Source organism: Bufo bufo, chromosome 8, assembly GCF_905171765.1.
Source record: "Bufo bufo chromosome 8, aBufBuf1.1, whole genome shotgun sequence".
NCBI lineage: Eukaryota > Metazoa > Chordata > Amphibia > Anura > Bufonidae > Bufo > Bufo bufo.
In genome coordinates, this window is record NC_053396.1 from 164284313 (window position 1) to 164299761 (window position 15449).

The window sequence follows — 15449 nt, forward strand, 5'->3', positions numbered from 1 at the left end:
ACTGCAATGGCAATTGGATAAAATGTGCCGGTCGTGCACCAGTTACATTTTATAGATTTGGCAGATAGTCTGTACGGTGCCTGAGAGACTGTCCCTACAGTCCACAGGAGGACTGGAGCAGGCCAATGACTCTGGCACATGTGGGTATGAGCCCCTTCAACATAAAAAAAAAATCAAATAAAATCTGGGCTCAAATCATAAAATGCACACTAACAGATCATAATATTATAATGTAGCAATATAACCACATACTATAATATTATAATTACACCACCTTCAAGGAAACAGAAACGTTGAAGTACATGCGGAAGCAATATATATATATATATATATGTATATATGTACATGGGATGACGAAGAGAACACCCCATCAAGCAGTACCATAAATATACTTCCATTTACAGTTCTGCCCGCTGTTTGAAAAGATTTTTTTTTTCCGTTTTATACTGCCAACCATCAAGTCTTTCCCTGGTCGTGTCTGAAAGAATCTCTATAACTTAGTTATTGGTATATTCAATGGTAAATACAGATTTAAAATACACTTTCACAGGAGTATAAATACATTATGGTGCTGTTATGCATGAAAGGTCTGGAAAAGAAAAACAAAAAGAAAAAAACTAAACAAAATGGAATATATTACATGGGAGATCTGATGTTTGGGGATGCTGGTGCAAACCATTGTCTCTGTACTTTGCCTGTGCAGGTGGAGCGGGCTTTAGGTTTTTCAAGTGATACTCTGAGACCTGGACTTTCCCTGCGCTAGCACTTACGTTCCATTATTTTCTTTTATTGAGTAAACTCACTAGCTAAAGAAAAAGGCCTACCATCACACTGCTGCAATGCAAAGCAGGCACCTTCTAGTAGCAAATTTTTTTTTATAATTTTAGACATACTCTGTCTATTTGGAATGATGAAAAAATGTATTGCTTTACTTCTCCTTGAAGAAAATAAAAAGCTGCGTGAAAGACCTTGGGAGCTTGTTATGTCAAACTCACCATTTACCCGCGATACTGCTGCTGTGTAGCTGCCCCACAATTACGGTGCGCCAAATGCATTCAATAGCATTGCACCCCTCCTCCCCCCCCCCCTTATCTTTGACACCAAAGACTGGGTCAGAATTTGGACCTCCTATTCCTTTAGGTGCACTTAAACTGCGCGGACAATTATCGGGAAGGAAGCGTTCCTTCCCGACAATTGCCTGCTCGTTGGTGTAGGTGAAGAATTGCATTTAAAGCCATTGTATGGGGACGAGAAATGGCTACTTTATCACTCGTCCAAATCTGCTGCCCAGGAACAATGATTGAGGTGTATCAAAATATACCGAGTACCAGATTCACATCCAGATTTTACGCTTTTCTTAGCAGGGGTATGAGGATTTCCAGTATAGAAAAGGTAAGCAGATAGCACTTACAAGCAACCCTGGACATATACACAGCAGAGTTACTCCAGTGTTGTTTTTTTTGTTGTTTTTTTTTAGCTTTTTACTATTAAAAAAGTACCTGCAATGTGCACACAGTGGAACCAGCCATTGTTTACATTGAAAATCCACCCCTGAATACCACTTTTCAATTAGTTGAAAAATTCTGTGCCAATTAATTTCTTACCTTAACATTTTATTGTTCAGAGCTCCTTTTTTTCCCCTGATACAGAACCCCAAAACCCATGCATAGACAGATTTAAATTCTATCCACCAGCAGCTACCACTAGAGGGAGCTTAGTGCACACTGAAAACACAGGTAACCCATTTAAAGGGTTCACTTTAAACATACATTTGCTCAATGCCACCTAATGCAGTGCAGTTATATGGCATGAGTCCACTGAGGACAGTAATTGGCTGCAGCAGTCACGTACCGTATACCCACATCTAAGCACCACAGAAAGGACCCACAGTGCAGTGAATGGCGCAAGAGGAAGAAATAAGTACATAGTAAGTTTGGATTTTAAAGCATTAGGTCCCTCGAGCCAAATTTATTATCTGGGACAACCCCTTTAACACAGGATAAAGTAAGCTCTTAAGCTCCCTCTAGTGGTGGCTGCAGGTAGACAGCATGCTATCTTCTAAATTTATGTACATCAAGGGGATCTGGAGCTGTTTTAGAAAACGCAAAGCTCTGAAGGCCATAAAGATATAATAAAATATTAATCAATACAGAATTTTAGACCTAAAAATTACGATAAAAGGTGGAGATTCACTATAAGCAAAAGCCAATATTTATGGAAAAAAAAGGCTAAAACCAACTATGGACCAGTGATGTCACTGGTGCAGTTACACACAAGCTGAGCTCTTAAGCAGGTGGAAGGCGACTGGTCTTTAGTTATACATAAGGCCGCAATGCTTGAACTGGCGACCGCCACCATTTTTAGGATACGTGTACATTTTAAGTGCCGAATGTTCTGGCATTTCGGTCCAAGGCTGAAATGCAGACAGAACTGACCATGACAAGGATTTCTAGGAAGCTCTATGGCCCATTGTTTTTTTTACAGCATGGACTAAAATCGCTCGTTCACTGCAGGGTCCTATTCAGATGTTCGCAGTGTAGCAGCTCCATTGTGCCCCCATTTCACAGTGCAGCCACGTCTCATCCTATACCTCGAAGATAGATGGCAAAAGTCAAGTCATAGAACAAATATATATATATAAAAAAAAAATAAAAAAAAAGTGTAGTAGATTTCAGTGTACAGTGCAACACAACCACCACAAACATACTGTCATCACTTGCACAGGTTACTAACTTAGCAACTGTTACCCAACAGCAAAAACAGCATATCAACATGTAGAGGATTTAACAAAGGATTAAAGTAGTAAAAGTCTTCAGTCTTTACAAAATAATTTCCAGAAAATATAAAAACCATTTACACCATCACAAAACAAAAATATATATAACAAAAAGAAAAAAAGAAAAAAAAAAAAAGTTTGTTTTCCTTCCAAATTGTCAATCATGGTCATGGATGTGTTTTGCGAAGACCCAAAAGGCACAAGGAGCTGAAGATGCTAAGCACGGCCAGGCATGAAGTACTTTTGGTGGGTGTCCCTCTCCCAGTTTTTTTTTTTTCTTTTTACAGCGATGTCATGGTCATAACATGATACTTAGGAGTCACTGACAGAAAACCTGAAAAAACAAAAATAATAAAGTGAAAACATTCACACACAGACTAGAAATCAATCTGACAGTCATAGATGACAGGCTGAAGACCACAGAGGTGAAAGATTTGAAAGATTATTAGAAAGTTTCAACTAGAAGGACCATTATCAATATGGAGAATATATTGGTGAACCCGCAGTCTACAAGGAATATCCATGCACTGCAGGTTACGTGTATAAGGCTCTATTCACACGTCCGCAATTGTGGTCCGCATCCGTTCCGCAATTGTGCGGAACGGGTGCGGACCCATTCATTCTCTATGGGGACGGAATGGATGCGGACAGCACACAGTGTGCTGTCCGCATCTGCATTTACGCAGCGCGCCGTCGATCTTCAGGTCCGCGGCTACGGAAAAAAATAGAACGTGTCCTATTCTTGTGCGCAATGGCGGACAGGAATATGCATTTCTATGGGGGTGCCGGCCGGGTGTATTGCGTACCCGCAATAAACTCCGGACGTGTGAATGGACCCTTAATTTGTGTAGTTAATACTATGCCATTGTGCAGCTTAGGCTACTTTCACACTGGCGTTTTGGCTTTACATTTGTGAGATCAGTTCAGGGCTCTCACAAGCGGCCCAAAACGGATCAGTTTTACCCTAATGCATTCTGAATGGAGAAGGATCCGCTCAGAATGCTCCGTTTTCCTCCGTTCTGTCCCCATTCAGCTCTGGAGGCGGACACCAAAACACTGCCTGCAGCGTGTTGGTGTCCGCCTGACGAAGCGGAGTCAAACGAATCCGTCCTGGCACACAATGTAAGTCAATGGAGGACAGATCCGTTTTCTATGACACAATCTGGCACAATAGAAAACGGATCCGTCCTCCATTGACTTTCAATGGTGTTCAGGACGGATCGATCATGGCTATAGAAGACGTAATACAGCCGGATCCGTTCATGACGGTTGTATTATTGTAACGGAGGCGTTTTTGCAGATGCATGACGGATCCGCAAAAAACTTGAGTGTTAAAGTAGCCTTAAAGAGAACAGTCCTGTATAGAGATTTATTGGCAAAGCTCCATAGGAAACTAATGTGCAAAGAGGGGTCTCCCAAGGAAGAACAGTCTGGCTAGCGCCACCTAGGACTCAAAATCTGAACAAGCACTGGGATTTGACAAAGGAATATGTAGAGAGCTGTTTCAGGGCGCTAGCCCCTTATCAGTATGGGGTAGGATGCTGGCTGGCTATGTGTGATGCCTTGAACGTGGCATAGGCTGGGTGCTGTATGGCGACTGTATGCTGTATTGAAAGTACTCTATGGTATGGAGACTCATTGGCAATGATTCATAGGAAACAAATATGCAAAGAAGCTTGCAACTTTTTAAAGCCACTTTTTTTTTTGCCTCAAAGCAGATAATTCTCCTACTAAGATTAAAGTCTGAGTGCTTTTTCCTTGGCACAATGAAGGGACGCTAGACCCTTCAGCATCTCCACTTTTCTAACACCTGAACAATTCTAGTTTTCTCCACCAGAGGGCACTAAGTAACACAAACCTATGGCGTTCCAGAGAGAAATGCTAACATTGTCAGCTCTAACTGACTGGGACTTTGCACCATGTTTCCAGTGCATTAAGGCTTCTTAATATCCACATTTATTACTATACTCACTTTTGGAATTTTTCCATAAGTTTCTTTACCATCTTGTCAGTAATTCCAGGATAAGTTGCTTCAGCTAAGTTCATACTCTTTTCAAGTTCCTCAATTGCCTTTTTTCTCACTATGTTCTCCCGGTCTTGCTGTTTAAGCTGCAAAAGAGAGATCAGTCAGAGGCTGCGAGGAGTATATTAGCTCCTTTCCCTTAGGGGTATGGCAACATGGGGTGGATTTTCTGGTGCAGATTTTGCTGCAAATTTACCCATGGATTAAGGGTACACAGCGACACTGGTCGCACAACATGTGTTGGGGCCAAGACAGCAGAGTAGCGGTGACCCCATAGAAATGAATGGGATTGCTGTGCGAGTTGCAAAAAAATCCAGCACTGCTGCAGGGTCGCCATTTAGCCGTACCCCCCACATAGCAAAAGTGATATAGCCCTAGCTTTCATAGATGTATATATTTTAGAGGAACAACAGATGAGCGGTTTTTTCAGGAGCTTTCAATCACTGCCACCTCTGAGCTGATGACTGCACTGACACAACCGCAGGAGAACCTCTGGTGTCTATTCACATCCCAATGGACCCTATCGTCTACCCCTAAGTGCTGGTATATAATCAAGATATTAACGGATTTCAGTTGTCAGACAAGTTGACACGTCAGACATATTCAGCTACTTTGATTGATCCGAGCAGATGGCACATATTGTGAAAAGTGGGTCTGTTCACAACACTAAACACGGCAAAAAAGAAAAAGGAGAGCGGTAATCAAAGAGCTGTTTGGATGTGGGTCCAAACGTTCTTAGAGTAACCGCAGGGCGCCAATAGGAAGGAGAGTTATTGGCAAAAAAGCAGAAGGAGTGGTAGGCGGCTGTATATGTAGAGAAACTGCTACATAGATATAATGAGGAAGGGGCTCTGTAATTAGGGTTAATATAGCACAAGGCCCATACTGAGGGACAGGATCGGTATGGGGTCGCCCCTGTCGTGGCGGGTGCTCCATGTGTTCTAGGCAGTCGCTCAAACAGCCCCCCACCTTTACCTAGGTAGGCAAGACACAATAGGGTTGTATAGGAGTGCCATATTGCCTATAGACATCAGCACCTTGGTCACACAGGTTCCGGTTGTCCATCTATCACTTGAACCACCCTCCACAGGTCGTGGAACCCACCAAACGGGGTAAGATCCACCCTTTATTCACCTTATGCTATTGTGGAGGTGTATTGTCTTATATGTTTCTCACCAAGTGGCATTTATTTTAAATGAATTAGTAAATGTTATGTTTTAAAATCCTATTCACAATACATTACTGCTACCTTTAAATAAACTTTCAAAAAGTACTGCAGGCTAATCCCATGAGGGCTCAGGACTAGTCCTGTAGGGTCACTGATGTGCACCAGCACCCTTTACAGTCTAGATCCTCTTCCAGACTGGTACACATGTGCAAATACCGTGTATGCCGGCGTATAAGACGACTGGGCGTATAAGACGACCCCCAATTTAAAATATAGGGTTTGGGCTATACTCGCCATATAAGACTACCCCTCAATGCCCAGCCATCCCTGTCTTCAAGACTATCTTCTCCAGTCCAGGGAACTGACTGGGATCGGAGGATGGCACGGTTATGAGGAGGGGGATCTGTGGATGACACTGCTATGGGGGGGATATATGGATGACACTATATAGCATCTTATGCTATATGTGTCATCCACAGATCCACCCCATGACAGTGTCATCCACAGATTCCCCCTCCCCATAACAGTGCCATTCACAAATCCCCCCCTATAACAGTGCCATCCACAGATCCCCCTCCCCATGACAGTGCCATCCACAGATTCCCCCTCCCCATAACAGTGCCATCCACAGATTCCCCCTCCCCATAACAGTGCCATCCACAAATCCCCCCCTATAACAGTGCCATCCACAGATCTCCCCCCCCCCCATGACAGTGCCATCCACAGATCCCCCTCCCCATGACAGTGCCATCCACAGATCCCCCTCCCCATGACAGTGCCATCCACAGATCCCCCTCCCCATGACAGTGCCATCCACAGATCCCCCTCCCCATGACAGTGCCATCCACAGATCCCCCTCCCCATGACAGTGCCATCCACAGATCCCCCTCCCCATGACAGTGCCATCCACAGATCCCCCCCCTCCCCATGACAGTGCCATCCACAGATCCCCCCTCCCCATGACAGTGCCATCCACAGATCCCCCTCCCCATGACAGTGCCATCCACAGATCCCCCCCCTCCCTATGACAGTGCCATCCACAGATCCCCCCTCCCCATGACAGTGCCATCCACAGATCCCCCCTCCCCATGACAGTGCCATCCACAGATCCCCCCTCCCCATGACAGTGCCATCCACAGATCCCCCCTCCCCATGACAGTGCCATCCACAGATCCCCCCTCCCCATGACAGTGCCATCCACAGATCCCCCTCCCCATGACAGTGCCATCCACAGACCCCCCTCCCCATAACAGTGCTATCCACAGATCCCCCCTCCCCATGACAGTGCCATCCACAGATCCCCCTCCCCATGACAGTGCTATCCACAGATCCCCCTCCCCATGACAGTGCTATCCACAGATCCCCCTCCCCATGACAGTGCTATCCACAGATCCCCCTCCCCATGACAGTGCTATCCACAGATCCCCCTCCCCGACACTCAGAGGAGTATACATTTTTTAACTGTAATCTGTAACTAACTTTAATCAGCGCTCATCTCTTTTCTAGGGTACCTTACTCGCAGCTTCAGTAACGGGCAGTGCGGGCGGCGCTCACTCTGACATCACGTGCCTGCTCATTCCACTAGGCGGCACACGCGCGTGACGTCAGTGAGTGAGCGCCGCCCGCACTGCCTGTTACCGGAGCTGAGAGTAAGGTACCCTAGTAAAGAGATGAGCGCTGATTTAAAGTTATGGATTACAGTTAATAAATGTATACTCCTCTGAGTGGCGGGGCCCTGTATATTCTAACCCCTAGGCAAGCTTCCCCGTCACCATGGGAACGCCTGGGGGTTAGAATATACCCGGCGTATAAGACTACCCCCGACTTTTGAAAATAATTTCTAGTGTTAGAAAGTCGTCTTATACGCCGGCATATACGGTATATTTAAGAATGGCATAAATGCACATTTCATAAAACCTGCCTGGTAAAATGCCCTTGTTGGAAGATATTTAAAAATAAAATAAAAAGTAATGCCTGACAGCAGGATCACTGACATGTATAACATGTGAAATATACACACTACACTCCAAGAAGTCGTACCTCAGCAAAGACGGGGGCTATTATTGCCGATAAAGAGCTCAGCGTCTTCACAAGATCTTGATCCTGAAATAAAAATTCATATAACATGAACAGAGAGCACACAGTATGAATATGGTAAGTAGGTATGGTAGAGGGACCAGCCGTTATTTTACATCATGGACATTTACTGACATCGGTCAAACCTCCTCTCACATGTAGTGAAGCATGCAGAGGGTTACAGGTAAGCTACCAGATGGTATCTAATGGTAGCAACTTGCACTGGAAAACTGTAGCTGCATTTGCAAACATACGTTAGGAACTGTAATTGTTAAAACAAAAATAAGCTGCTTTGTTAATGTGATGGCACTGCCAGAAGTACCGACGGTTCTTGTAAAGCCAAAGTACAAAGGGAAAGCTCCCGGGGTATGTATTGAAGGAAAGACTCACCACTTGACTATAGGGCTCAATGCTAAAATTCAATGTTTCCCTGTTTGGGACACACACCTGTGTATTGAAATTAAATTACTATTTTAAAAATGGTCTCTGCTGGGTTTTGAACCCACAACCATCTGCACTAAAGGCAAAGACCCTAACCACTGAGCCATAGGGCTCAATGCTAAACACTAAAGGGGTCATTTATTATACTGAAATATGCCTATATAAGGCGTATTGCAGCGCGACGTTTAGCACCGCTTTCTGCGACTTCTCCCCGCTCATGCCAGGTCTTAAATTGTGGGAGCGGCGTGGAAGGGCTGGCAGGCTTGTCTCATTTACCATTTACTACGTCTGTTTTAGTTCAGTTCAGAAGCTATCTTACATTTAGAACTGGCGCTGGACGCGCCAAAAGGTATGGAGAGGCCGGCACCTCTTCATAACTTCGGCAGATGCTCCGCCAGCTATGGGCCTTTATTAAAACAGACATGTAAAACACCGGTCTTAATAAATGTGCCCCTAAATGTATCCACAAGGCTCCAAACACCTAACGGAAACCAAAAGTGTGCAATTTAGGCCTCTTTGTTCCCGTATACCAAGATAAAAAAAGCATGGAATAAATGTAATAGACTGTATATATTAAAATAAAAGGTATATCATATATTTGTCAGATCCTATAGACCAGGGATGGTCAACCTGCGACTCTCCAGCTGTTGCAAAACTACAACTCCCAGCATGCCCAGTCTTCCTACAGCAGGGCATGATGGGAGTTGTAGTTTAACAACAGCTGGAGAGCCGCAGGTTGGCCAGCCCTGCTATAGACTATGTATCCCACAGCGCAGGAGATTTTCCTGCAAACACATCAAATGGATTCTGAAAATGTGATGTCAACAGGGATCTACATGGGAATTAGCCCCCTCAGAAAAAAAAAAAGTAAAAAATAAAAAAATAAAAACTCATTTCCAAGGCTTCACAAAGCTTCCTGCTGCCTAAGCCGTTTATGGGGTTTGGAAGAAGAACAAAAAAATAAAAAATATATTTAAAAAAGACATGAAATTCCCTTTAACACAAGTTTTTTGGTCGCATGACATACTTGTGTTTTGTTTTTATACTATAGAAAAATCTAGGGGAAAAAAGTCCTGAAATACCGCCACACGCAGACAGTATTGGGATCTGAAAAAAACACTATGGGACCAAAAACAGCAAATTGTCTTTAAGGGTGGAGTAATATCAGGATAGATAATCAATATCAGATCGGCAGGAGTCTGACTTCTGTTTGAAGGGGTCGAGGCTCTCCTGCAAGCCTTGCTTCCTGCATGTAGTCTCCTTTGTAACACTGGTGCAGTGTAATTGCAACTGCTGATCCCAGTCACGTGAATTGGACGAGCAAAGAGGAAGCAGTGCTTGCACAAGCGCTGTGACCCCTTCAAAAAGCTGATAGGCAGTGACCCCCGCTGATCTGATATCGATGACCTATCCTGAGAATAGATCATCAGTATTACTCCACTGCACAACCCCTTTAAAATAGGAGGGGGGGAATAAAAAAAATAAAAAATAAAAATTGCAAAACCCGATATGAGACATTTTAAATTGTGACCAGATTTAGTCGCAACTGGCATTTTTATGCTCTCCTCAGCAGTTTCTGAAAAGGGGGTGGGATGTGGGCAGAGACATCTTGTTCCGGCACATTTACCATCATTTACGTCAGCCATCAGCTGGAGTAGATTTCAGTCTGGCACATGGACTGCTAGAGGCGACATTTAATTTATGACCAGGCCTGCGCCTTAAAAAAAAGTAGCATATGCCGGTCTTGATAAATCAAGGCCATAATGTTTGTAGGGCATTTTTTTTTTTGTTTTGCCGCTGTGTTTCATGTTCCAAAAAAGCCAAGGTTTTTTTTGTTTTGGAAGAAGAAAAAAAAGAAAAAAAAACACACGTATGTGTGAAGGCACCCTGTTTTTACCATATTAGTGTGGACACTTACTGTTCCATTCTGCAATTTCTTAGCATCAGGTTTCTTCCGAACTGTGGTGAAATTCCATTCAATATGTGCATTGTTCTCCTTGTTACTGGGCTCCCTGTAAGAATAAGGACCATGCTTAGACGGGTTGGCTCCTACAGACACTGCTACAAACATACTTTTCCACTTTACATTTTGCCCATAGCCCATATAACCGGTTCTCCAGTACTGGCCCAGTTTGTACACAACCACTAGTGGGCAGGAATCATACACAGGAGGAAGGTAAAGGCAGCAGAAAGCGTATGCCCAAAGGTGTGTCACATTACACAACCCCTATATTGAAACACAAAGCCTATATATATTATGTCTATTAAATACATTTACGAATATTATAACCGTACTGATGCACGCCAATTCTTTGACGTTAATTCCAACCAGCCCACAATGCAGTGAGTGAATACTTACGTATCGGAGTCATCAGATTCGGAGTCGCTGTGCCCCTCGGCCTTCCATCGTTTATACCTGTCAATCAACTCTGTTAGGTAAGATGTCCGCTTGGCATTTTTCACAATAAACTTGTGCTTGAGAAGTTCTTTGGCTGTAGGTCGCTAGAAAAAAAAAAAAAAAAAGAAAGGTTTTATTTCTACACCTTCACAGTTTACAGGCTGGTGATTACCAGTATTACCCAACAGCAGGAACAACGCAAACTACACAGACCGAATCGTCCCAAATATATAGGATTTACATGTGGCTGGCTAGAATTACAGGGATATCCTTCCTCTCCCCAAAAGATTTGTAAATAACATGATGCCAATTCAAGTATCGCAAACCAATATGAATACTTTCCATCGTGACTTGTGAAAATGGCCGCCACAACAAGACACAGAAATTGCAGTATCAGTGTAAGCAAAATAAAATGCCTGCCCTCTGACCTATAAGGTAAAAATGCCACAAGTCATATATTCTCTTTCAGGTCATTAATTTTATATTGTTCATATCTGAATTGTGACCTCAGTTTCTAAAAGAAGCCTTATAGGGTTTTTTACCAAGATATTAACCTCCTTACCCAGAGAAGAGAGAATAAGCAACCTGATCTATCGAGCCCCGACAGCTGGGACCTCAACAACCACGAGAATAGAGGTCCCCGAGTCCCTGGAATGGTTGAGCTCATGCCCAACCGCTGCTCCATCCAGACTTAGGGTTGTCTAATGTGGATGCAAAACATGTAGGATTTTTAACATGGCAGTGAGGTCCATGTGTCTGGGCAGGATACAGACCTGACGACCACTGGAAAAAAATATGGTCTCCAGGTCCATATTCTGTGAGACACTGCCCAAAAAAACGACATGTACCATTTACTTCTTATGGGTTGTGTGAATAAGCACTTATCACGATAATCACCTATTCACAGATAAGGTGGATTTAGACACACCAATAATCATAGTCAAGATGATCGGAAATGACCGTGAATGTGCAGACGGTCACCCGATAAATGAGCGAAATGCTCGATCATTGGGTGATCCTGCCGTTCATGCAGGCACCACAGATCGTGCTGATTCTGTAGTAGGACGAGGGATCTCTGCATGTGAATGCTGCGGCCTTCTTCACTGAACAAGAAGCCGACTGTTGGGAAAGAACGCTTTCTTCCTGACAACCTGCCGCTCAGTCAGCCCATCTAAATCCACCTGCCAATATCTTGGTACAATCCCCTCAACACTCGACCGATCTAGCAGAGCACTGACCAGGGTTGCCAACCACAATTTCTTTTTTGGACAACTTACCTCCCTGGCAGTGACGCTCTGCGCTGTGATTGGACAGCGCTACAACCAAGGGAGAAGGAGACTCCCACAGAGAAAGACTGCGTCTCCTCCCCATTGCTCCGATGCTCAGTATTAGCATACTGAGCGCAAAATTTGTGGGGGGCCATAACTGGGTGCAGGAGCGCTATTTTAAAAAAACAGGCAGGGTGGCAGCATCAGGAGGTACCCCGCAGGAACAGATATTTATCTCCCTAACTACGAACCCATGAAAGGTCCTTTCATATGATGATCGTTTGGGTGTGACCTCTGGGAACACTACTGTTACAGAGAACGAGGGGTCCCAAGTCCTCCACAGGAAAGTTGGCTGCACCTCTGCTGTCACTCACCATGTAGGAATCTTACAGAGCACCCATAGATTTTAAACATCCATAGCATCCCATATTTATTTAAAGATGGCAGCTGCGGGGAGCCATCACTGACCGCTGGGCCCCCACAGAAAAAAGATAGGGTGCACGGCACACTTAGCGTAGATTGTGTAGCCAAGGGGCAAAAGTTTAACAGCGTGATACGTGCTCAAGTGAATAGGTTGTTCAGATTAGGAACAATTTTAATGAAAGTATACATTCTTTTCACTGCTGAGGGTACCAGCGTGCAGGTAAGTCCAATACGGCTGCAACCACAAGAGTAAACAGAAGGTAGCCAGCGAATTGGATCTGCACTGCAAGAGGGACTCTCAAAATAAGTGTCAGAAGGAAATTCTTTATCCGGATGATGCGTTTCTGCAGTGGATCGCTCCCTACGTCAAGTCAAGCATAAAAGACATGAGAAGGTGACTGCTATTTAAAAAAAGAGCATCCTCTCCACAGATGGTGCAGATACAGGATTATAATAAAATAGTCACAAATAGCAAAACTACCATTCCCTGCCATCCCACGTGGCCATTTTGTTTCCCTTGGATGCCAGATGCTTGAACGCGTCAGAGTCAAAGTGCACCGGGTAATGGAAACCAGGGAGTGTTACAGACACAGTCCTACAGCAGATGTACTGAGGTATGCTCTGAACACGTTTTAGGATTTATACATCCTTTATATGGTGATCTTCTATATTAACGTCCAATACTACTAACTGTGGAGAATAGTGGTTACCTGTTAACAATGGTTACCTGCAAGTCTATTATGCTTGACCTGACGAAGGCAGCAATCCCTCCAGAAATGGAGCTGAATAAAGAGTTTCATGCTGACACTTCAAGTCCCTCTTGCAGGACAATCCAATGCACCAGATACTTTTCTTCTCGTTTCACCCATAGAGAAGGCAGAAACGTTCTTTTACCTTCCCTGCCTTCCCACAGCTGTATAAGCGCTGTGTACACAGACCAGGAAGTGGCCATGTCGTTGCCGCCACAACCTTCTCTAAGCTCACCAATCACAGCACTGTACATCGTATAGCCGCTGTGCTTGGTATCACAGCTCAGTCCCATTCACTTCAATGGGACTGAGCTGCGCCTAGGCCGATGAATGTTTAGTGCCTTGGCCTAGGGAAAGCTGCGGCGGTACTGTGAGCTCCGGTGCCTTCTCAAACAGCTGATATGCAGGGATCTCGGGTGTCGGACCCCCTCTTCCCCAATCAGATACTGATGACCTATCCAGAGGATAGGTCATCAGTATTTAAGTCTCGGAAAACCCATTTAGAAATGCTCCCTAAATGTCTTATATGACCTTATGGAGGGGGCACAAAAAAAAAAAAAAAGATACAAAAAACTAAAAATAAAAACTAAACCAATAAATCACACAGCAGCTTTTAGTGCCACCCCTCGCAAACGTAAATTATATATCCCCCTATATCTAACTGATCATAACGGAAAGGGGAGACCATTTTAAATTGTACTTTAGGCCGCATGCACACGACTGTGGTGTGTTTTGCGGTACACAAATCGCAGATCCGCAAAACACGGATGGCATCCGAGCGTGTTTTGCAATTTGTGGAACGTCACGGACAGCCTTTACATATAACTGCCTATTCTTGTCCGCAAAGGACAAATATAGGACAGATTTTTTTTTTTTGCTGGGCCACGGAACAGAGCAACGGATGCGGACAGGACATTGATGTGAATGGGTCCGCATCTGAGTCGCCAAAACTGGGGCTCAGATGCGGACCAAAAACAGCTGTGTGCATGAGGCCTTAGTTGTACAATTAAAAAAGCTTCCCATTTCTCCCAACCCTAAAATACTATTTTATAATTTAACAGGGTGAAAAAAAACATGCCCCATGTATCAGTGAGAGAAAATAATTATTATTTTTTTAATTACTTAAAAACCCCTCTATAGTGTACCTTATATACAGTGATTTTAGTTCTGGACATTGCACTGGGAAGGTGTCTCGCTGGCTGTGGGTACAATCTATATTCTACTTAATCTAATGTATTATTTCTATTACCAAGTAACTGCAGCACAACTATAAACCTGCACTGACAGATCAGGTGGCGTCTCTTCTGCGTAAAGGAATACTTACAAAGGATGGATCTTTGTTTAAACAGGCATCAATGAACTCTTTGAAAGGTTTGCCGAAGTCTCCTGTTAATGTGGGCGGATTATTTTTAGGGATGAGAAACAGGACCCTCATCGGATGCATGTCGGAGTTGGGTGGTTCACCTTTAGCTAATTCAATGGCAGTGATTCCCAAAGACCAAATGTCAGCCTAAAATACAAAAGATTGATACAGGTCCAGTTTAGTCAAAATGCAATGTGTAAAATGCATATGCTGTATATAAAGCAACATCTAAGACCCAAGCACTAAACCAATAAAATATCAGCATTCGTGTTCTTCTAAGGGGGTTGTGCCATCTAGACACCCTTTCGTTCCTAGAAGGAAGGTGAACGGCTGAGCACTTACATATTCCACAGCACGGTACAGAGATGGTTGTCACTCCCATCAGTTCCTGTCCCACTTGGGACTCTCAATCTAAATTCTATAGTAAACTGTTTTTGAAGTGTGGTAGGAAAACAGAGAACCCAAAAAATGCATGCAAACATAGGGCCAACATACAAAGTCTATGCAGATGTCTGTCAATATCACTTCTCCTTGGTTGGATTTGACCCCAGCACTGCAAGGCAAAATTGGTAACCAAGTCACTGTCGCTATATGGGCCAGTAGACCTATATGTCAACACGGTTCATATGGTCTAACTGATGCCAAATCCCTCACTGTGCTGGGTTTTAACCACTTAAGGACCACAGGTTTATACCCCCCTAAAGACCAGGTCCTTTTTTACAAATCGGCACTCCACAACTTTAGCGGTTTATTGCTCGGTCATG

The 15449-nt window shown here is 44.0% G+C and overlaps 1 protein-coding gene across 1 annotated transcript in view; it reads right to left on the reverse strand.

Annotated features, from left to right (window-relative positions):
* Nucleotides 1-1359: 1359 nt before the first annotated feature.
* The window catches only part of STK26 (serine/threonine kinase 26), an 89032-nt gene continuing 74942 nt past the window's right edge, over nt 1360-15449 (reverse strand). Inside the window, exons 6-11 of the mRNA XM_040406094.1 lie at nt 14647-14832; nt 10844-10986; nt 10403-10496; nt 8008-8070; nt 4749-4885; nt 1360-3110 (exon numbers count right to left, since the gene is read on the reverse strand). Coding sequence (XP_040262028.1) covers nt 3089-3110; nt 4749-4885; nt 8008-8070; nt 10403-10496; nt 10844-10986; nt 14647-14832 — 645 coding nt within the window. The 3' untranslated portion in view covers nt 1360-3088. The remainder of the gene's footprint in view (nt 3111-4748; nt 4886-8007; nt 8071-10402; nt 10497-10843; nt 10987-14646; nt 14833-15449) is intronic.